This window comes from Chlorocebus sabaeus, chromosome 11 (assembly GCF_047675955.1).
Source record: "Chlorocebus sabaeus isolate Y175 chromosome 11, mChlSab1.0.hap1, whole genome shotgun sequence".
In the NCBI taxonomy this organism is placed as follows: Eukaryota; Metazoa; Chordata; class Mammalia; order Primates; family Cercopithecidae; genus Chlorocebus; species Chlorocebus sabaeus.
Genome location: NC_132914.1, coordinates 1,499,946 through 1,524,619, shown reverse-complemented (window position 1 = coordinate 1,524,619; position 24,674 = coordinate 1,499,946). Strand labels below are relative to the sequence as shown.

General features: G+C 38.4%; 1 protein-coding gene across 14 annotated transcripts in view; it reads right to left on the bottom strand.

Annotated features, from left to right (window-relative positions):
* The window catches only part of ERC1 (ELKS/RAB6-interacting/CAST family member 1), a 547,409-nt gene that overhangs the window by 225,871 nt on the left and 296,864 nt on the right, over positions 1-24,674 (bottom strand). For all 14 annotated transcript variants that reach the window (XM_073020334.1, XM_073020331.1, XM_073020338.1 and 11 more), the window contains one exon: positions 2,852-3,012. In XM_073020334.1, coding sequence (XP_072876435.1) covers positions 2,852-3,012 — 161 coding nt within the window. The remainder of the gene's footprint in view (positions 1-2,851; positions 3,013-24,674) is intronic.

Below are 24,674 nucleotides of genomic sequence, written 5' to 3'. Positions count from 1 at the left end.
TGGCCTCGGCCTCCCAAATTGCTGGGATTGCAGGCGTGAGTCACCACATCCAGCCAATTTTTTATATTTTTAGTAGAGACGGGGTTTCGTTATATCGGCCAGGCTGGTCTCAAACTCCTGACCTCAGGTGATCCACCCACCTCAGCCTCCCAAAGTGCTGGGATTACTGGTGTGAGCCACCGCGCCCGGCCTGTTAACAGCTCTCTTAATTGCAATTGTTCTCTACTTTTCTCTCCTGTCAATAATTTTTAAAATGTCAGAATTTAGTACTGGACTCCTCTTAGGTATATATGAAAATTTATTCTCTGTTTGTGGGAGACTTTTTTTTTGGCTAGAAAGCATCTCCTGAGTATATAATTTAACACAGAGATAGTTGAATTTTTCTGCCAGCTTTACTTGTTTCCAGAGAAGACCAGTCTTCTAAACATGTCTGTCTAGTCAGTTCAGGAGATTCTAATATTTTTCATTTTTCACCTGTGTTGACGTCAACTTTTAAATCATATTTATTTATTTTTTAAGCTCCCAATGAGTATAGTGATTTGTTTAACTTCTACTCGTTGGTTTCATTCTTTGAACGACTTACAACTAACTGCCTGCATATAGGAGGCTACCTATCGAATAGCTCTAAACTCTCAATGAAACCAAAGAGCTCTGCCACCCCTTCCCTGAACAAACCAGTTGTCAGGGCAGTCAAATTCACAGCTTAATAAAAATTCTATTAAAAATAAAAAATGGATCTTGTAAAATTTATTCTGAATGCTGATGTAGGGTGGGACTGCAGGAGGAGTCTGAAAGCAGGGCAATGTTGAACGAACTAGCTCATCTAGAATTCTTAATAGTGAACCTCATGACCTCAACTGACACTTAAAATTTATTACAGTTATTACAGTTGTTATTTTATTATTTTTCCCCTGCTTCCTTTTATCCTTTCTTTCTTAAGGGAAAAAGGCTAACATAAAAGTGGAATAAAAAACTAATGGTTAACAAAACCACAGCATAAGGAAGAGAAGAACCATTGTGGGATCTGCCAATAAAAATGTTCCTTCTCTTCAGGGCTGGCTAACCAACGCAATGTTTCTAATGCACCACTGGCAGGCTACCAAGTGAACCGTTTTACGTCTCCCCAAACTTACGGTCACCATTTATCTGTAACAGACGCTCAAAAATTACAATAATATATGCTAGGAATGGAGAACAGCTATTAATTCATTTCTCTTGGCTTGATGAGGTCAGGATTATTCCAGAAAACAAGGCTATTCTAGTGCTTTGCTGAAGAATTTTCTATACAAATGGGCCAACTACCTTTTCCTCAGGGAAGACTACTATTTCTCATTCTAGATCCAGAGTCACACATATGCATGTTTCAGCCGCTCTGCACATTTCATTCCCCTCATATTTCCGCCTCTCAAGTTCTCTAGGTACACTAAGTGTTTTTACTTGTTCAATGATCAATAATTGAATAATTTAAACCTTTAAAATATGGTGGGTCCTGCAATGACTACAGAGTGAAGAATCTAGTGTCATTGCCAACAGTCACAGGGAGGACTTCCCTTTCTCCACTTAAATTTGCCAGCTTTTTTCTCATGATGCTACTTGGAACCCTAACCTCTCTGAATTCTCCCCGTGTGCCAATCCACTTCTGGCTTCACTTAGGCATTATTTCCAAGACATATCACCTGTAATGTTTTTCTAAAAGGATAGAATCTCAGCCTTGCACTATAGCCCAAGAACGCGAAAGCACAGAGGACACCTCAACATTCTTGGGTTGCAGTCACCATATTGCAATCATCATGTCCCATGAGAATTCATGCTAAGGTATCATGGCAAGATTCTGTACAGCTCTATTATTCAGGTATTCAAAGTTTACTGATATTTCAAAGTAGCAGAAAAGTAATCTGATGTCAGTTTAAAGCACTAGTTGGAGTGAAAAAATTTTATTTTAGGCCAAAGACAGACTATGCATTTACGCAGAGAAGAAGTGAGCAAGGATTACGTGAGAGAGAACTGACAGCGAAAGGCTGCTGAGGTGGGGACTTAAAATCTGTGACAGAAATAAGAATCTGGCCTTATGAAGGAGAAGAAAACCTATCCTCTGAGACAGAAAAGAAGACAACAAAAATAAGATAACTGCTGACATAACGAAGGTAACTGAGGGATCCCACGATAGACCTGGTTTCAGTAAAATAATAGTAGGGCCTTTAGGTAAGGGGAAGGCAAAAAGACATGTTTGTTTTAAATAAAAGGTTACTGAGAAGAAAAAGAAACATCTACTATGTATTAGCAGATGTATACATGCTTCATAACAGATTATAATCTCAGCAACCTACAAAATGTGGGGGAAGCAGGAAAATGTTGTATAGCAAAGTTTTGCTAAAAGTGACAATTTTCTAAAAGTTGGTTTCCAGTGTGGCAAAATGTTAACTATTGAATCTTGGAGACAGGTATATGGGGGTTCATTCTCTCTACTTGTGTGTACCTTGGGAAATGTTTACAATAAAAAATGTGTTTAAAAATTGCCTCGTCTTTCTACGACCTCAGAACCAACAGCCCTCTTCCCGGTAAGCTCACCATTTTGCCTGAACTTTCCAGAAGATTTTAGGAATCTCAGAGAGTTAACTACACACACATATGTATATGCCAGAGGATTTAAAATTCATTAGAAGAACCAAAAATATTTCCATTTGATCAGGATTTGTTCCACCTTTGACCAAATTTATTCTAGAGAGTGAGAAATACAAGTTAGCATTAAAATTAGGTAAGTGTACTGGGGAATCAACAGAGCCAGATGAAGACAGGGAGAAAAAGCATTTCCACCAAGCATATGCTTGAAGAATAAGATACAAACACTTACTTCATCTCCAGAACTTCCTCTAAGTGTTTCCTTCTCTCTGCCCGAAGATTAGTCAAGTGAGTTTCCTTTTCTGCCAGAGACTGTTGGGTGGAGGACAGCTTTGCTTTCATGGACTCTAGTTCCTGCTTTACTTTCTCCATGGCCATCAGTAACTCCTCCACCTATCATAAATATGAGAAGGAGAGAAACAGAACATCTCGATCAATTAAAGTCAGAGGACCTGGGTAACAGCCAACTCCTGGGTCCAGAAAATTGAAGAGACAAGGGAACACATTAAAAATTCTGTACTCTTTCTGGATCAGATATGTGTATGTATATATCAAGAATCAATATAGCAGATAATAACATCCCTACAGTGTAATAATTATATAGTATAATTCTCTTCAGTTTCGGTCAGAAAGAACTTAATACATGCAAGGATGTCGAGTCATCAGTTAACAAGCCGCACGCTGCCACCGACAATACCTTTTAAGGAAGTTCTCTGGAAATGACCCAGAAATTTCCATGGAAATAATATAATACAAATATATATATAAAAAAACAAAATAATATACAGAATGATTTTAGGAAATAAAAGACATAAACTTGGCTAATGTTAATAACAGATCTCCTGTATACATAGATGAATAATTTTTAGTCCTCTAAACTAAAATTTTCCTATTTACATCATTAAGAAGAATTTCTTTTTAAAGAAACTGCTAGAATTCAATCAGACAATTTCTTGCTCTAAATCCAGGTAGGTAGGGTTTCTTTTTTAAGGAAGGCAGGAAGGAAATATATACCTGTATACCTATATAGATGTGTGTGTGTGTGTGTGTGTGTGTGTGTGTGTGTATATATATATATATACACACACACACACCGGATAGAAAGGAGACAGAATGCTTTAAAAATGACATGGGGGAAAAAAAAAAAAAGCCTTGACAGAAACAGACCTGAAAAACAACAAACAAAAAAGCACCAGAGAAGAAAGACGAAATGCTAAAACACAAGGAAAAGAAACTAAGAGAGCAACGTAAGTACTTTATCAGTAACTTCCATTTATTCCAGGTGGCTACCAAATCAGAATTATTTAAATAAACATGTTCATTTTAATTCAGAAGCAAATGTAACCAAACAGCCAACTGCATCAATTACAAGAGTTTATGTTAAGTTGTTAATTGCCAAGAAATAATCTTGGTAATAACCAGACTTTTCAGAAGTAAAGGGCAGGGCAGGCAGAGGCAGGGCATTTGCCATTCATTGACTCCTACATAAGCCCCATTTGTGTGAGACTAAAACAGAGAAGCCTAGAGTCAAAAATCAGCATAACAAATCAAAGTTGTTTCACTGATCCTTGGAAATTAGTGCTTCATACCCAAACAAAGTTTCCATGTTGATTGGTAACAGCTGTTAAACAATGATAGTAAGCAGATGCATTTAGTTTTTTTGGCACCTGAATTATTTTATTGTTCCAGAAGTCAGCAAGTAAAATGTCTTCTGCTAACAGCATCCTCACAGTCCCAGTTGCCATAAGAATATATTGTTAAGGCTAGACGCTGTGGCTCACGCCTGTAATCTGAGTACTTTGGGAGGCCAAGGCAGGTGGATCACCTGAGGTTAGGTGTTCGAGACTAGCCTGGCCAACATGGAGAAACCCTGTCTCTACTAAACAAACAAATATATTGCTATGTAATACATTGGGATATGTATTCACATATCTGCAAGCTTTACATGAACATATGCCACTGATTCAATTTTATCAGTTTAATTCATGTAAAATTTTATCTAAAATAGGGTACAAATAATACATCAAGCTATGTTTTTATAACATAAAATCAGTAATGGATAAGAACCATTTATAGGAGCTCCAACACACAAAGCACAGGATGTGTCCATCTTTCATGAACTTATCTTAAACAGATCTCAAAAAATCTTCCTCCCATCCTGTCTTTTGCCACTCCAGGCAACCAACATTGTCACTTCCTTACATAACTTGGACAGATATTTTACATATATACCAGCAAGCATGTATAAATAACCTATTCCTCCTTTTTCTACACAAATGGAAGCCCATTCCATACATACTCCTATGCATTTAAACATTTGAGGAAACTTTTTATAAAATATAAAATAAACATAGAAAAAAATGTACAAATAAAAATGTACAGCCTTAAGAATTTTCTGAGTGAACACACATATGTAACCAGCACACAAAACAATAAACTAAACGTTACCAGTACCCCAGAAACTGCCCGCATATCCCCTTTGCAGATAAAGAGTAACTGGAGTAAAAGAGTATTCTGTCTTTTAACACTCTAGATTAATTTTGACTGTTTATTTTTCATTTATACAAATGAAATTATGTAGTATATAATTTTACAGATTTTTAAAATCAGTGAGATTCATCCAGGTTACACGATGCAATTATCATAACTGTATGGTATGCCATTGTGTGAAAATACCAACATTTACTTAAAGCACTTGTAATAATGAGCAGTTCTTAATTTTAATGGAGTTTAATCAATTTTCTCCTTTATATTTCTTATATGCTCAGAGCTTTTCGTATACTGAATAAGATTTTCTCTACTTCAAGGTCATGAGAATACTCTTCTATCCTTTCTTATAAATGCTTTATTGTTTCATGTTTTCATTTACAATACATATGCAACCGATTTTGGCATACATTGTAATGGTTAAAATTCATTTTTACTAGTATGAAGATAGAAGAATTTCAAAAGTCACGGTTAGAAGAAAGTTACTACCTACTTTACAAAAGATTACAGCTTTACAGACTACTCATAAATTGTAGGAAAAAATGTAGGGTCCAGCCCTACGGGGCCTATGGGTTTTCTCTTTGTGTGCAGAGATGAGAGATCACAGAAATAAAGACACAAGACGAGATAAGAGAAAAGACAGCTGGGCCCGGGGGACCACCAAGACGCAGAGATGGGTAGTGGCCCCGAACGCTTGCACTCGCTGCTATTTACCGTGTTCTAGGCAAGCGGGCAGGGTAAGAAGTGTGAGTGATCTCAAATGACTGATAAGGTCACGCGAGTCATGTGTGCACCAGACAGGGGGCCTTTCCCTTTAAGGTAGCCGAGGCGGGGAGGAAGGACAGCATCCGTCAGCATTTCTTGTATGCACTTCACAGAAAGATCAAAAGACTTTAATACTTTTACTAATTCTGCTACTCCTGAGAGGAGGAACCAGGTGTACAGATGGAATGTGAACGTGGACAAGGAGCGTGACCACTGAAGCACAGCACCACAGAGAGAGGTTTAAGCCTCCGGATGACGGTGGGCAGGTCTGGCTAACGTCAGGCCTCCCACAAGAGGTGGTGGAGCAGAGTGTTCTCGAACTCGCCCAGTCTGCTAAGTACTAGGTGCCTTCCCAGGCACTGGTGCTACCGCTAGACCAAGGAGCCCTCAAGCGGCCCTTATCTGGGCGTGACAGAGGACTCACACTCTTGTCTTCTGGTCACTGCTCAGTGTTCCTTCAGCTCCTAATTCTGTATGGCCTGGTATTTCCTTAGGTTATAACTATAGAACTGAGATTATTATAATAATAAAACAAAGAGTAACACTACAAGCTAATGATTTATCATATTCATATATAATCATATCTCTATCCTATTTCTAATATAACTTTTATTATTCTCACTATTTTCTTTCTGATACTGGAACAGCTTGTGCCTTCGGTCTTCTGCCTCGGCACCTGGTTGGTTTGCCTCCCACAAAAAAAGATTTCACAATGTTTTATATTGCACATAACTACCTTACATTTTATGAATGAGCAATGTAAAATATTGCATGCAAAAGAAGGGGCCTACCATATGCATGTATTTTAGAATCAAGAGCAAAGCACACATGTATATACTCACTACCCGGGAGCTTTGTAAGTGCAACTGCAACTGTATTCCGCTGAATCTCCCACGAAAGGTCATCAGCATTCTTAGTGTTATACCCTTACATGTCTTTATTTTTACCTCTAATGTATACACGCCAAAATAAATCACTGACTTTTTTTTACCAGTTTATAAACTTCATATAAACAGTATCTTCTTATTTCATCCAACATTATGCTTTTTTGATGCCTTTTTTTTTTTTTTTTTTTTTGAGACAGAGCACTCACTGCATCCTCCATCTCCTGGGCTCAAGCAATTCTGATACCAAAACCAGCCAGGAAGGAAGGGAGGGGATTCAGGGAGGGAACTAATTGACTACAGAGGAATATCTCCTATACAGATGCAAAAATCCTCAAGGAAACACTAGAAAACCAAACCCAACAACATGTAAAAACTGAGATTTATCCCAGGAATACAAAGGTGGTTTAACATATAAAAATGAATTGATGTAATTGGCCTGGTTTGAACATCTGTCCCCTTCAAATCTCATGTTGAAATTTGATTCCCAGCATTGGAGGTGGGGTGCCTAGTGGGAGTTATGTGGGTCATGGGGCGGATCCCTCACAAATAAATTAATGCCCTTCCTCGAGGATGAACTGAGTTCTCATTCTATTAGTTCACTGAGAAAGAACTGGTTGTTAAAAAAAGAGCACGGCACCACCCTGTGTGTCTTGCCTCCTCCTACCATAAGACCTCTGCAAAAGCTGGCTCCACCTCACCTTCCACCATGGGTAGAAACACCCTGAGGCCCAAACCAGGCATAGACACCTGTTCTCGAACTTCCATGGGTAGAAACACCCTGAGGTCCAAACCAGGCACAGACACCTGTTCTCGAACTTCCATGGGTAGAAACAGCCTGAGGCCCAAACCAGGTACAGACACCTGTTCTCGAACTTCCATGGGTAGAAACACCCTGGGGCCCAAACCAGGCATAGACACCTGTTCTCGAACTTCCATGGGTAGAAACACCCTGGGGCCCAAACCAGGCACAGACACCTGTTCTCGAACTTCCATGGGTAGAAACACCCTGGGGCCCAAACCAGGCACAGACACCTGTTCTCGAACTTCCAAGTTGTCCTGAATCACGAGCAAAGGAAAAACCTTTTCCATTATAAATTACCTAGCCCAAGGTATTCCTTTATAGCAACACTAAATGGACTCAAGGCTACTGGATATCATATTAATAATACACCATATTAATAGACTACAAGAAAAAAACTCTATGATCATCTCAATCGATGGAGAAAAAGCATTCGACAAGTTCTAACATCCTTTCATGCTAAAAACACTCAACAAACTGGGAGTGGAAGAGGACCTCTTCAACTGAAAAAGGCATCTGTGAAAACCCCACAGGTAATATCATCCTTAATGACGAAAGGTTGAATGTTTTTCCTCTAAGACGAGGACCAAGAACAAGACCAGAATGTCTACTATTATCATTTCAATTTAACACTGTACTAGACATAATAGCCAGGGGTATTAGGCCACACAAAAAATTAAAAGGATCCACATCAGAAAGGAAGACATAAACTATCTTTAGTTTACAATGACATGCTCTTGCACACAGAATGATCGTAAGGAATCCACTAAAAATCAATTACAATAAATGAGCACTCAAATGTTGAAGGGCACAATAGCAATATACAAAAATCAACTGTATGTCCATACACAGCAATGAAAATGAAATGAAGAAAATTCCATTTAAAATAACATCAAAAAGAATAAAATATCGAGGCATAAATTTAACAAATGAAATGTAAGATGTATATACTGAAAATGACAAAACATTGTTGAAAGAAATAAAAAGACTTAAATAAATGGAACATCTATGTTTATGGATGAAAGACTTAATATTCTTAAGATGGCCGATACTTTCCAGGTTCAACATAATCTCTATAAAAATCTGAGCTGTTGATTTTTGCGGAAATTGACGAGGTGATTCTCAAATTCACACGGAAATAAAAAGGAGTCAGAAGAGCCAAAAACATCTTGAAAAAGACAAAGTTGGAGGGCTACTCATACTTCAAAACATACTACAAAGCTTCTGGGTTGGTACTGGTTTAATGATGGATAAAGATATCAATGGAAAAGAAATGAGAGTCCAGAAATCAATCCTAACTTTCTGGTCATAATTTTGACAAGGGTACCAAGCCAGTTCAATGGGGAAAGAAGATTCATTTGAACAAATGGTGCTTGGACAAATGCCCCAGTACTTCATACTTCTAATTTCTTAAAGGCGTTAACTTCCTGATGACACTGGGTCACTTGCCCTGTACTATGTACCACATTCTGGATTCCACTGACTATTTCTTTTCTTTTTTTTTTTTTTGAGGCAGAGTCTCACTTTATTGCCCAGGCTGGAGTGCCGTGGTGCAATCTCGGCTCACTGCAACCTTCACCTCCTGGGTTCAAGTGATTCTCGTGCCTTAGCCACCCCGCCACCAGGTAATTTTTGTATTTTTAGTACAGACAGGGTTTTGCCATGTTAGCCAGGCTGGTCTTGAACTCCTAAACTCATGGGATCTGCCTGCCTTGGCCTCCCAGAGTGCTAGGATTACAGGTATGAGCCACTGCACCCGGCCTTTGTTGACTATTTCTTAATGGTGCCATTTAATCTGTTCTTCTTATCCTCATTTTTCTTGTAAACTGAAAGATTTAAAGGTGTTACGGCTTCGTTAGATTTGGGTTCAGTGTTTTTGGTCTTTTTGACGATAATATTTCTTAAGTCAGGCTGTGTAGTTCATAGTATATCACACGAGATACATAACTGGTTGCCTTTCCCATTTTTAACAATAACATTGATTAGTGGGTTCAGGCGACAGCAGTATGATATAAATATTTTTTATTTTAATCAATTTATTTATTATTATTATTTTTTAGACGTCTTGCTCTGTTGCCCAGGCTGGAGTGCAGTGGTGTGACCTTGGCTCACTGCAACCGCTGCCTCCTGGGTTCAAGCAATCCTCCTGTCTCAGTCTTCTGTAGCTGGGATTACACGTGCCCACCACCACACCAGGCTAATTTTTGTATTTTTGGTAGAGACAGGGTTTTGCCATGTTGGCCAAGTTGGTCTTGAACTCTTGACCTCAGGTGATCTGCCCGCCTCGGCCTCTAAAAGTGCTGGGATTACAGGTGTGAGCCACCACATCTGGCCTGATAGAAATCTTCATTATAAATTAATCTTTTATCAAATTATTTGATCATCTAAATAATATCAGTGAAGTTACATATTTTATTTGTTTAGGAACCATTTATACTTCTTCTTCCTTCAAATTTCCAGTGACATCTATCCCCACCTTCCCACACACCACCAACTGCTTGTTTTTCTTAGTCTTGCTGACTTAAAGGAGTCATAAACACATTAATGAACACATATTCTAGAAAACAACCCTTTATCAACTACATGTGTAGTCAATTTATTCTTCCAGTTTATGGCTTATTTTTTCTTTCCATTATACTGGTTTTTGATAATCAGAAATACAGTTATATGCCATGTAATGCTTTAGTCAACAATGGCCCACATATATGATGGTGGTCCCATCAGATTACAATGGAGCCGAAAAATTCCTATTGCCTAGTGATGTAGCTGCCATCATAATGTTGTAGCACAAAGCATTACTCACGTGTTAGTAGTGACGCTGGTTAAACAAACCTACTGCACTGCCAGTTATGTAAAAGTATGGCACATACAATTATGTACAATACATAATAATAATGAACAACTGTTACTGGTTTACGTATTTACTATACTATACTTATTACTTCAGAGTGTACTCCTTCTACTTTCTTTTTTTTTTTAAGTTAACTGTAAACCAGCCTCAGGCAGGTCCTTCAGGAGGTATCCAGAAGCCACTGACATCCTAGGAAGAGGACAGCTCCACGTGTCTTATTGTCCCTGAAGGCATTCCTGTGGGACAAGATCTAGAGGTGGAAGATGTGATATTGATGATCCTGACCCTGTGTTGGCATAGGCTAATGTGTGTGCTTATGTCTTAGTTTTGGGAAAAAAAGTTTTGAAAGGTCATAAAAAAGTAAAAAATTTTTAAAATAGAAAAAAGGTTATATAAGGATATAAAGAATTTTTTTTTATATATTTGTACAGCTGTACAATATGTTTGTGTTTAGGATAAGTTATTAATTTGTGTTTTAGGCTAAGTTATTACTATAATGCTATAATAAAAGAGTCAAAAAGCTTTAAAAATTTTAACAGTTTATAAAAAAAGTAAGCTTAGTAAGCTAAGGTTAATTTATTATTGAGGGAACAAAAACATTTAACAAATAAGCATAGTGTAGCCTAAGTGTTCAGCGTTTATAAAGCCTACAATGGCGTATAGTAACGTCCTAGGCCTTCGTATTCACCCACCACTCACTCACTGACTCACCCAGAGCAACTTTCAGCCCTGCAAGCTCCACTCATGGTAAGTTTCCTTAACGGATGTATCTTTTAAAAAATGTTTTATATTGTACTTTTACTGCACTTTTCCATGTTTAGACATGTTTGAATACTAAAACACTTACCTTTGTGCTACTACATTATTCAGTGCAGTAGTGCTTTCTACAAGTTTGTAGCCCAGAAGCCAAGGGCTATACCACACAGCCTAGGTGTGCAGTAGACTATACCATCTAGACTTGTGTAAGTTCACTCTGTGATGTCTGCAGAAGGAAGACTGCCTAACAATGAATTTCTCAGATGGAATTACAGTCTTTGGCGTTAAGCCATGCACGACTATACCATATATGAATATATTCAAATGTATCGGACATTTATTTTAGAATGTGTGACGTCTACATTCTGTTTAACAAATCCTTCTTATACTCAAAGTCGTATTTCCTACTTTTATGCTGATTTCACTGGCAGACTGAATCAGTGGTCTCAATTATTCATTCCTCGAGACTAAAAAATACACATCTCTATCTTTGCTATGGGCTCACGATGGGCAAAGTGCCCTGAGTACCTTTGGCTAGGCTACGTGACTTGCTTTGGGCAAAGAGATGTTTGCAGAGCTGACACAAGCTGAGGCTTACAGTCTGAGTGGCTGAGTTGCATTTCTACCACTGCCAGGAGAACAGCATTTTGCACAGCTGCTGCACCTCAGTTGGGCCCTAGAAAGAGCCATGTGGCTCAGAGCCACCCCAGTTAAAACCTAACTCAGAGCCAACCATGCTCACCCTCCATGAATGTGAATGAGAAATAAATGCTTGTTATTATATGTTCCTTAGTGAGAATTCTCCAGAGAAACAGTGTCTATGTGTAAATAAAGACTTATTATAAGAAACTGGCTCATAAATCACAAGATCTATAGGGTGAGTTGGCAAGCTGGAGACCCAGGAAAGCCAATGGCATAGCTTCAACGCAAATCCAAAGGCTTGAAAAACCAGGAGAGTCAATGGGATAGTTCTAGTCTGAAGGCTAGCAGGCTCCAGACCCAGGAAGAGTCAATGCTTCAGTCTGAGTCTGAATGAATGCAAGAAAAAGCTAATGTTCCAGTTCGAAGGGAGTTAGGCCGAGGGAATTCTCTCTCACTTGGGAAAGATCAGAGTTTTGTTCGACTCAGGCCTTTAACTGATTGGATAAGGTCCACCCACATCAGGGAGGGCAAACTGCTCTACTCAATTTTGCTGACTTAAATGTTAATCTCATCCCCAAACACCCTCACAGAAACACCTAGAATACTGTCTGAGCAAGTATCCGGGCACCCTGTGGCCAGTCAAGTTAACCATCACAATATGCTACTGATATTTTGTGGTTGTTCATTACACAATATCTGATTGATAAACTTCGTAAGAATTTTAAAGTATTGCTTTTCATGTCTAGTCCTTAATCTATCTGGAATTCATTTTTGTATATGGTATGAGGCAGGGGTCTGATTTCATTTTTCCCCATTATGGATAGCCAGTGTCACGGTACCATTTATTTAAAAATCTATTCTACCTTAACCTTTGATGTATATCAAGTATATTCATAAACATGGATATTTCTGCACTTTCTATTATAATCCACTCTTTTGCCTATTCCTGTACCAATACTACATTATCTTAATTATTATCACTTTATAAGGCTTGATATCTAATAAGTCTCAGCTTACTCTCTTCAAGAGCATCTTAGCTATTCTTGAACTTCTGCAAAAATATTTAGATTTTATCATATGCCAGGTACTGTTCTAGAACAGGTAATGAACTAGATATATTTTTAGAACTTTAATATCTTTCATAAAGTTTAATAATTTTTCTCATTAAGATGTTAAACATCCTAATAATATTTATTCCTAGGTACTTCATGTGTCTTAATTTTCTAGTAAATAGTATCGTTTTTACAAAAAATGTAAATTTTCTGTTCAGTGTGGATTATGGAAATTAAATTGATTCTGTATCTAGAGGTCTTCTTAAATGCTCTTACTGAGAGATTTTGAAGTTTACTATATAGACAACTATGATAGGTTTCTTTCTTTTCTTGTAATTCTTACAATATTCATTTCTTTCACTTGCCATGCTGTGTAATCCAGAATGACTAATACAACGCTGTACAGACATGATAGCATGCATTCTCTTTTATTCCTATCTTTAAAAAGAATCCTCTAAAAGTTTTATCTATAAGTAGTGTAATTTTTAATAGATACCTTTTATTAAGTTAAGGAAATTGCCTTGTATGGCTAGGTAGTTAAGAATTTTTGAAAATTATAAATGAATGTAAATTTTCTGCATTTCTTGAGATGACCATATAACTTTTCTTCTATCATCTTTTACTGTGGAGGATTATAGTGATTAGTTTTCTTTTCCTTGGTTTTTTTTGTTTTTGTTTTTGTTTTTTTTTTTGAGATGGAGTCTTCCTCTGTTGCCTGGGCTGCAGTGCAGTGGTGGGATCTCAGCTCAGTGCAACCTCCGTCTCCCGGGTTCAAGCAATTCTCCTGCCTCAGCTTCCCAGGTAGCTGGGATTACAGGTATGCACCACCACGTCTCGTTAATTTTTGTGTTTTTCCTAGAGACAGGGTTTTGCCACATTGGCCAGGCTGGTCTCAAACTCCTGACTTCAAGTGATCCATCTGCCTTGGCCTCCCGAAGCACTGGGATTACAGGCATGAGCCACCACGCCTAGCCAGGATTACACGAGTTTTCGAATGTTAAGCCAAACTTGAACTCTTGGAATAAAACTTGCTCGTGCACATTTTTCTTTTTTGTGTACACTAATTTTGGATTGGTGTGATTATGTTTAGGAATTTTTGCTCCATGTTCAGGACTGAGACAGGCCTAAGCTTTGCTTTTCCTGTATTAACTTGTAAAGTTTTGATATAAAGTTATGTGAGCCTTATTAAATATGTTGTTGAGTGATTGTTCCCTCTCTTTTATGTTTCTGAATTGTGTCTGTAAGATTGAAATTATTTGCTCCTTGTATATTTGCCAAAAGTTACCAATATAAATCTCTGGGCTTGAAATTGGTAGGAAAAATTTTTATTACTCCCTCATTTTTCTCAGGTTTTCTTTTTCATATTTAGCTGGCTTTGCTGAGTTCAATTTTTCTTGGCATTTGGTCATTTAGTCTAAATTTTCGAATGTGCTGGCAAAGATATCTTTGTATTTTTTTAGCACCTGCAAGACTAGTAGTTGTGAACCCTCTATCATTCTAAAATAAATATTGTTCATTTTGCCATCTTTCTTTTTTCCTTTTAGTCTCATCAAAGACCAGCTGGCTTTCTTGGTGTTTTCAAAGAATGAATTTTGGGCTCTGTGGATTTGTTTTATAAAAGGGTGAGAGGGATTTGGTTTTCCACTTGACTATATTGGGCTGCCTGGATCTTTTCTTTTATCCTATGGAGATACAAAACTCAATGTTCAACAGTTATCAAGTACTTATTTTTGAACTCCCTACCTGTTCATCCCCTGACCTGAGAATTTCTTAGCTTTCTGCCAACATATAAATGCGTATTTTATTGACTATCTTCAATTGTTTCTGTGAAAGTTACTCCCCCAGCATCAAGTCTGCCATATTTAAGAACACATTTTACCCTTCATTCAAAACTCTTACTTCCAACACAACAAAAAATTTGATTAAAATATGAGCAAAAGATCTCTATAGACATTTCTCAAAAGAAGACATAAAAATAGCCAAAAGGTATAAGAAAAATGCTTGACATCACTAATCATCAAGGAAATGCAAACCAAAACCACAGTGAAGCTGAGAGTGGTGGCTCACGCCTGTAATTCCAGAACGCCAAGGCAGGAGGGAGGGGTTTGAGGCCAGTGTAGACCACAGAGTGAGACTCCATCTCTACAAAAAATTAGCCAGGCATGATAGTGCACACCGGTAGTCTCGGCCATTCTGGAGGGTTGCTTGAGTCCAGGAGTTTGCAGCTGCAGTGAGCTGTGATCACGCCACTGTGCTCCAGCCTGGGTAACAGAACAAGATACTGTCTCTCCCTCAAACCACTCCTAAAAAAACCACACAATGAGATACTATCTCATCCCAGTTAAAATGGCTATTATCAAAAAAGTAGAAAATAACAAATTCTGGCAAAGATGCAGAGAAGGGAGAATACTCATACACTGTTAGTGAGAATTAAATTAGTACAGCAACTATGGAAAACAGTATGGTGTTTCCTCAAATAACTAAAAATAGAACTATCTCATGATCCAGCAATCCCACTACTGGGTATATACCCAAAAGAAAGGAAAGCAGTATATCAAACAGATATTTGTGCTCCCATGTTTACTGTGTGGCACTATTCACAATAGCCAAAATACGGAATCAACCTAAGTGTCCATCAGTGGATGAATGAATAAAGAAAATGTGGTATGTACACACGCACACACACACACTATTCACACACACACACACACACACACACACACACACACAGAGGAATATTACTCAACCACAAAAAGAATGAAATCCTATCATTTGCAGCAACATGAATGGAACTAGAGAATATTATGTTAAGTGAAACAAGCCAGGCACAGAAAGACACATGTTGCTTGTTCTCACTCATACGTGGGAGCTCGAAGAAGTGTGATTTCATGGAGGTAGTGAATAGAATGGTGGTTACCAGAGGCTTGGAAGGGTAGGAGGGAGAGGGGGAAGAAGGGGTGTTGGTTAATGGGTACAAAAATACAGTTAGATAGAAGGAGTAAGTTCTAGTGTTCAATAGCACAGTAGGGAGACTAGAGTTAACAATCATTTATTGCGAATTTCAAAATAGCTAGAAGAGAAGATTTGGAATGTTGCAACACAAAGAAATAATAGACGTTAGAGGTGATGGATACCCCAGTAATACAATTATTACACATTGTATACACATATCAAAATATCACACGTAGCCCATAAATACTATTTAAACAACTATTACATATTGTTAAAAATTTTAAAATCTCTACCTTCCAGATTGTTATCTGTGAGTACAATCGTTTTCTTAAAGATTGCTTAATTTTCCCATGCATTTGAGTGCCACATCCTCAAAGTATTTCTGCTTCAGATTATACATATATCCACGTAAGTTCTAAAGCATTTTGGTATTCAAGGCAAGACGGGCACCATAAACCAGGATTTCCAACCAATCATCTGATTTGCTCTCTGGCTCTAAGCCAGGGAACAGTTTCAAAGTCAAATTTAATTACTTCACTTTCTGTTACGTTTGCACAATCCAGGAGAACACTTCCAGCCCACCACATTTCATGCCCACCACTGAGCAGTTGTGGAGTACTGGGGACAGCCAGAGAAACGAGGGCAAAGACCGCTGAGCGGAAGAAGAGAAGAGATAAATCCTATACTAAACAATGAAGAATTTCTCCACACTTTTAAAGTCTACTCCAGGTCACAGCACAATTTTCAAAAGCAGACGTTTTAAAACACAGAAAAGCTCAGGCCAGAGCTGGGACTCAAATATGTAACGTAACTGCCTCCAGTAACATATTAAGGAGAAAGCACGGGGCTTGACAGTGGACAGTGCCAGCAGGACCAGATGGTTTGCTTAAATCACAAGCTAATAAACTTTTGCTCAGAATAAGAAGGGAACAAATTATGACTTTACCACAGACCTATTTTCCTTAAGCAAGCAGCACAACAGAGGGCTTCGGAGGCTGGCAAAGCCTGCTTCTTCAAGTTTCCCACCTTCTTCTGTTCCACAACCAGGAGAAAAATACTTTCTGTAGTTTCTGAGACGCGTATGGAAAATCTTGTTATACTCTCTTGGGAGAGTAAAAGGCACAAGTCTCCACAGGAAGAAAACAATTAGAAGAAAAAGGGAGTGGTACAATATGATTATCTAGAGGTTCAGCAGTCATCACGCAAGCCAGATTGTCACTTGAGAAGTCCACTGGTTTCCCTGACTAGAACAAAATTCCAGATTAAAACCTACTCTGTTTTATAATTACAAAGAAAAAAAGGTAACTTGAGTTGAGGAGCATTTTTGAAGTATTAGTGAAAACATACATACATATATACCTACATACATAAATTCTATCATCCTTTCCTAGGAAATTCCTTTAGTGGATCTCACAATCATTGCTAATGAAAATTTGAATTTACATTTCCCAAGACAGCTTTAGGCTAGTATTTACACTAGAAATCTCTTTTTTCCAATATGTTCTTTTTGCCAACTTATGGTAATTCTTTGACAAGATATATACCAGTAGTACAGTATTTTATAAGCATGGAATAGCTATAGTTATTGCAGTAATAATTACATTATTTGACTACTTTGAAGTACACTGTGCTAAGTGCTTGAGATGTATTGTCTCATTAAAGCCTCAAAATGATCCTATATGGTGGGTATAAAGTATTATTATCCTCATTTTTATGGCAGAAGAAAGAGGGTTAGTGGGTTTCAGTGCCTTGTCCGAGGTCATATAGTCAGAGAAAGCAAAGCTAGGATTCCAAGCTAAGTAGTCCCGCTCCATCCCAGTAAACACACTGAGTGCTGCTTTGCTATAATGTGTCAGTGTTTGCCACAGTCATCCACAATGGTATCTAATCAGTCACTCTGGGGAGTGTTCCCATTCCCACTCTTTTTAAAAGAGGGTAGAAACATATCCGTGTGAAAGAAAAGCTTCTTTTTCAAGCCATCTCAATTTTCCTTTTCTTTTTTAAAAAAATCAACTCAGAAGGCTTAGGTAGATAAATCCCGTAATAAGCACTCATCACTCTTAAGTAAGGCCTGAAAAATCAGACACAATAAAATGTGGATGCACATTTTCAAAGCAAACATCACCCTGCTGCTACAACTCCCAGGATCTTGTGTCACTGATGTTAGAAAGAGGCTAACAGGAGCCAGTGGTTCGTCACTGCCGATTCTATTTAGGTGACTTTGGCAGCATAGCATCAAAACTAAAAAATAGACATCTGAATTAATGCACTGAAAACAAACTATTTTTTCAGTAGAATATTATTTATTTCATTTTTTTCTATTTTTAAGTCAGTCTACATCATGCTGTGACAGCAAAATATTATTTATCTCCCAAGATTTGCTTATTTCAGCAACAAACAGATCATAATGGAATCAATGAACACAAAAAACTTAATGATCTACTGGGTACACATAAGCTCCATGGTTCTTCTATCCTCCTGGAAGAAGGGAGGACGGAGATAATCTAAGTAATAGACTGCATTTTCTTCCTCCAGCAGTAGTAACAAAGAAGATGGGGCAACCACCACTTTATGCTTTCTTCTGCATCTGGGTCTGAGAGCTCTTAGTAGTTCATTAGGGCCTGTGACAAACGTCTAATTTAGGAAATGAAATACAAACAGAGGTGGAATGACAAAGACCATCCCTAGAAATCTGAGCTCTGATAAGTTCTCTTCTGAACAGGTTTTTTTTTTCCTGCTTTGCTAGGGAGTTAAGACAACAGAATAAAGCAGGTGTTGAATGGCTAATTTGTCCAGGTTTTGCAAATAAATTTCCTTGTTAGTTGAAATAATCTGATCATTTCAAATGGAGAAAATATTTATTGCATTTTATTCAGAAAACAGCAAACAAAACAGATCATGTAGGGATTCAGTCCTTCTTCTAAGATCAAATGAAATAATGTGAGTAAAACAGATTCATACTCTTAAGTTTTCAACAAAAATAAAAGTTCACTGCCATTTTAACTGGAAATTTTAATTCTTCTCATTTGCAATGCTGAAAAAAATCAAACTGCCACATTGAAATAAATAAAGTTGACATTTCATTAATTAGACACACATTTTGTGGAGAAAATTTATTTCAACATAACCCTGGACAGTTGTTAGAAACACAGTGTTGGCAAATAAAATGACACTTACTTGACCTTATCAAAAGTATACTATTAGCCAAAGGAGAAAAGTATAAGGATGGGATTTTATGTCTGGTAAGCCTAGGACACCAAGAGGGAACTCATAAACGTGACGTAAATGCGGGTATAATGTGTATGTATGTGCATGCTGTATGTGTGTGATTTTGGCCATAATAAGGTTCAATACTTGTATGCTGCTTTTGTAAGCCAATAAAACCCTTGGAAACACCTATCTCAGTGTGAGGCAGTGAGTGAACACTTGCGGGGATAACAATTTCTTCCATCTAGCTGAGGTTACAGATACTCGGAGAGATCACAAAACTTATGCCAAATCACTGTTAGTGCACAGAACACGGATTAGAGTCCATGTCACTTGACTTCTCATCCAAAGCATTTTACACTAATTTTATTGCACCTTTATTCATTTATTAAAGAGGGTGGAGATAAGAGGAAGGGACAATTGAATGTCAAAATCGGGCTTGGGACATGACACACACAAAAACTATCTGTTGAACAGGATAAATCCCACCATGCACATTTCTCCAGAAAAAATATCTTTCACTGAAATATCCCGGAGGATACAGCCAAGGAGAGTATAAACTGCCTAGAAAAATCAGCGGGAAGCCATCTGGCTCCCAGAGCTTTACCTTCAGCCCTATCTTGCATGACTGCTTCTATGATCAATAACTTAGTTTATCAAACTTCTCAGTAGAAGAAAAGAAGTAAGAGCCAAACACCCCAAGAACTCATCACAAGCAAATGATATATCCGTTGTTATAGATCCGCCACACAGACTCCAAGAGCGCTGCCTGGCACAGAAGTTGTTCCACAGTTTATATAAGAGTATAGGGTATAAAAACATGTCTGGCTGGGCACGGGGGCTCACACCTGTCATCCCAGTACTTTGGGAGGCTGAGGCGGGCGAATCACAAGGTCAGGAGTTCAAGACCAGCCTGGCCAATATGGTGAAACCCTGTCTCTACTAAAAATACAAAAATCAGCTGGGCGTGGTGGCGTGCGCCTGTAGTCCCAGCTACTTGGGAAGCTGAGGCAGAAGAATTGCTTGAACAAGGGAGACGGAGCTTGCAGTGAGCCAAGAGTGCCTCTGCACTCCAGCCTGGGCAACAAAGCAAGACTCCACCTTAAAAAAAAAAAAAAAAAGTCGCTTTGAAAACCAGCATCCATAGACTTCCGGCAGTCATTTCTAGGGTTAAATTTTGGAGGTGCCAAAATTTTGTTTCCACTGTAGTTAATTTTTTCACATGGCTATAACTTTTGAAAACACAGATATAGTCCTTTTGCTGAATACAATGAAAACTTGAGCCTAAATTTAAAGGCATAGATATTTCCTGAACTTCCAGGACAGTATTATCATGTACTACTTTATCAAAAAAACTTTCTGGAGGTTTTTCTAGAGGAAGAAACTAAGAAAACAACAACAAAAAAAGACAAATCCAAATGCATTACTTGAAGAGTGACTACTCGTGTGTCTAGAGAATTTTTTGGTCATACTATGTCATGGGGTTATTTCCTGGGGGCTTCAGTTCTGCTTCAGAATTTCTTTAGTAGTTATCTACTGACCCCATCTGGCAAAATTATAGAGGAAGTTATAGTTGTTAAAGCTTCTGTCAACTTGACTTCTAAAAATTTTATGTAAAGATAAATTTTAAGAGAAATAAGAAATACGAGACCAGGACAAATGAATCTAAAGATCTTTAGCTTTATCTTCCTATAACACATAGGATGGGACAGAAAACATACAATTAGGAAAAGGTCATGCCATTCACTTAGAAGGATTTTAAATTCCAACTAATTTACACTCCAAGTTTATATCACATATAAAATCTCCACTTCTTTTTACTGTTATATTATTTATAAAGTTTTCTGTTTTCTTTTTCAAGTATATTAAACATTACTCCATCAAAGGGGTATGTTTTAGGGCTATCCGTATCCTAAAAGAAAGAGTTCATGTTGCTGCCTTTTTCCTTGTTATTCTTGAAGATGATTGTTATTAGTACTCTGACCTTTTATTAAGGATTCTATTAAAACTCGGAGGCTTTTTTTGTTGTTTAATATAAACACAAGGTAATTATTTGAAAATTGCATCCAGCAGAAAGGGATGAATATAACTTTAAATATAGTACAAGGTAGCTTCAAACTTTAAGTGCAGAGTTACTAAAAGTGGAAAAATGTCAGTTTTAACCATGAAAATTAGCCTTATGATTAAAGACTTGTGTTGTTTTCCAGTCTATCAATATTCAGAATCTGATTATATTAAAAGGACTAAAAATTACACAAAGAAACAGAAACTTTTAAAAACACTTTGAGTTTCATTTTCTTTCCCATATTATTTCCACATTTTTTAAGGTGGCTACAATACTATGAAATTTCAACTCTTCTTTTGGACATTCATTCTCTGAGACATTGAGTTTTTAAACCTCCTGTTATTAGAACATATTTGGGTAATTTCCATTAATAAATGGATCAAAATGCAGAATACTGGGTTACCATTACTAGAGACTTTATCATTCCTCTAACTTAAGTCATTTCATATATCTTTCTAAGATCAAAAGAAGGAGAAATCTAAACATGGAGATTTCTGGTAGGGCAGGGTACAGCCATTTAACAACAACTTTCAACAAGCCAGCGATGGCAGAATTCTCTTTGAAGTGGCAGCCCCATTGGCCTTTGAAGTCCCTTGTCAATTGCAGAATGGCTGTGGCGGGGTTTGTTTTGTAGCCAGCTGTCACCATGAAGGCAGACATGACGTATTTCCAGCAGTCTCACTTCAGGGTCTGTCAAGTGACTGATTTCATAACCAGTCACCATAACAAAGGGGATTCAAACTCCTTGACAGTAGTGCAAGAGTCTACAATGAAACTTGCTAGGTTTCTCTTGACAGAACTGGATCTAAATACTGAACTGATTACACAGTGGCAAAGAGAAAATGACTGTGAACTTAACTGTCGTATCTCTTAGGTATCTGAAATATTAAAAATATACTTTCTATATGCTTATCAATATCATGTTCCATAATAACATCTTACATTCTTAAAACGAAGTATCTTTGAACAACAGTATCTACAATCTGTGCATTGACCAAACATGATGAACTTCTGCAGAAACTAGTAAACTGCTTTACAAGCACAGTTTCTGTTCCCAACTTAACACTATATATTTTTTTTGTAAGACAGAATGATTCTACATAGTTCTGAATAACGTTTGTATCTGTAAGACTTTTGGACTGCTTAGCGACTCATTTCAAGAATCCCTCACATGAATCAGTTTAAGACTTATAAGAGGAAGTAAAGAAAAAGAATTTAGGGTATGTTAAGAAGAGATTTCTGTAAACTATTAAATGTAACCCATTACAGCACTACATAAAATGAACCAGTCTTAATAATATTATGAACCTACTTCCAAGTCCGGGAATGATGAGGCAAATCTTTAAAAACTTAATGTCAAACTTATCAATGATGATCGGAAGTATCAGTCCCACTAGAGGGCGGTTCCAAGATGGCTGAGTAGGAACAGCTCCAGTCTACAGCTCCCAGCGTGAGCCACACAGAAGATGGGTGATTTCTGCATTTCCAACTGAGGTACCAGGTTCATCTCACTGGAGCTTGTCCGACAGTGGTGAGCCGAAGCAAGATGAGGCATCGCCTCACCCAGGAAGTGCAAGGGGCCAGGGAATTCCCTTTCCGAGCCAAGGGAAGCAGTGACAGACAGCACCTAGAAAATCGGGTCACTCCCACCCTAATACTGCGCTTTTCCAACGGTCTTAGCAAACGGCATACCAGGAGACTATATCTTGCGCCTGGCTCGGAGGGTCCCACATCCACAGAGTCTCACTCATTGCCAGCACAGCAGTCTGAGATCAAACTGCAAGGTGGCAGCGAGGCTGGGGGAGGGGCGCCCACCATTGCTGAGGCTTGAGTAGGTAAACAAAGAGGCCGGGAGGCTCCAACTGGGTGGAGCCCACTGCAGCTCAAGAAGACCTGCCGGCCTCGGTAGACTCCACCTCTGGGGGCAGGGCATAGCCTAACAAAAGGTAGCAGAAACCTCTGCAGACTTAAATGTCCCTGTCTGACAGCTTTGAAGAGAGTAGTGGTTCTCCCAGCACGGAGTTTGAGATCTCAGAACGGACAGACTGCCTCCTCAAGTGGGTCCCTGATCCCTGAGTAGCCTAACTGGGAGGCACTACCCCAAGTAGGGGCAGACTGACACCTCACATGGCCGGGTACCCCTCTGAGATGAAGCTTCCAGAGGAATGATCAGGCAGCAACATTTGCTGTTCAGCAATATTTGCTGTTCTGCAGCCTCTGCTGCTGATATCCAAGCAAACAGAGTCTGGAGTGGACCTCCAGCAAACTCCAACAGACCTTCAGCTGAGCGTCCTGACTGTTAGAAGGAAAACTAACAAACAGAAAGGACATCCACACCAAAGCCCCATCTGTACGTCACCATCATCAAAGACCAAAGGTAGATAAAACCACAAAGATGGGGAAAAAACAGAGCAGAAAAGCTGAAAATTCTAAAAATTAGAGCGCCTCTCCCCCTCCAAAGGAACACAGCTCCTCACCAGCAATGGAACAAAGCTGGATGGAGAATGACTTTGACGAGTTGAGAGAAGGAGGCTTCAGAAGATAAACTTCTCTGAGCTAAAGGAGGAAGTTCAAACCCATCACAAAGAAGCTAAAATCCTTGAAAAAAGATTAGACAAATGGCTAATAACTAGAATAACCAGTGTAGAGAAGTCCTTAAATGACCTGATGGAGCTGAAAACCATGGCACGAAAACTACGTGACGAATTCGCAAGCTTCAGAAGCCGATTCGATCAACTGGAAGAAAGGGTGTCAGTGATTGAAGATCAAATAAATGAAATGAAGCGAGAAGAGAAGTTCAGAGAAAAAAGAGGGAAAAGAAACAAACAAAGCCTCCAAGAAATATGTGACTATGTGAAAAGACCAAACCTACGTCTGATTGGTGTACCTGAAAGTGATGGGGAGGATGGAACCAAGCTGAAAAGCACTCTGCAGGATACTATCCAGGAGAACTTCCCCAACCTAGCAAGGCACGTCAACATTCAAATTCAGGAAATACAGAGAATGCCACAAAGATACTCCTCGAGAAGAGCAAACCCAAGACACATGATTGTCAGATTCATCAAGGTTGAAATGAAGGAAAAAATGTTAAAGGCAGCCAGAGAGAAAGGTCAGGTTACCTACAAAGGGAAGCCCATCAGACTAACAGTGGATTTCTCAGCAGAAACTCTACAAGCCAGAAGAGAGTGGGGGCCAATATTCAACATTCTTAAAGAAAAGAATTTTCAACCCAGAATTTCATATCCAGCCAAACTAAGCTTCATAAGTGAAGGAGAAATAAAATCCTTTACAGACAAGCAAACGCTCAGAGATTTTGTCACCAACAGGCCTGACCTAAAGAGCTCCTGAAGGAAGCACTGAATATGGAAAGGAACAACTGGTACCAGCCAGTGCAAAAACATGCAAAACTGTAAAGTCCATCAATGCTAGGAATAAACTGCATCAACCTAACAAGCAAAATAACCAGCTAACATCAGAATGACAGGATCAAATTCACATATAACAATATTAACCTTAAATGTAAACGGGCTAAATGCTCCCATTAAAAGACACAGACTGGCAAATTGGATAAAGAGTCAAGACCCATCAGTGT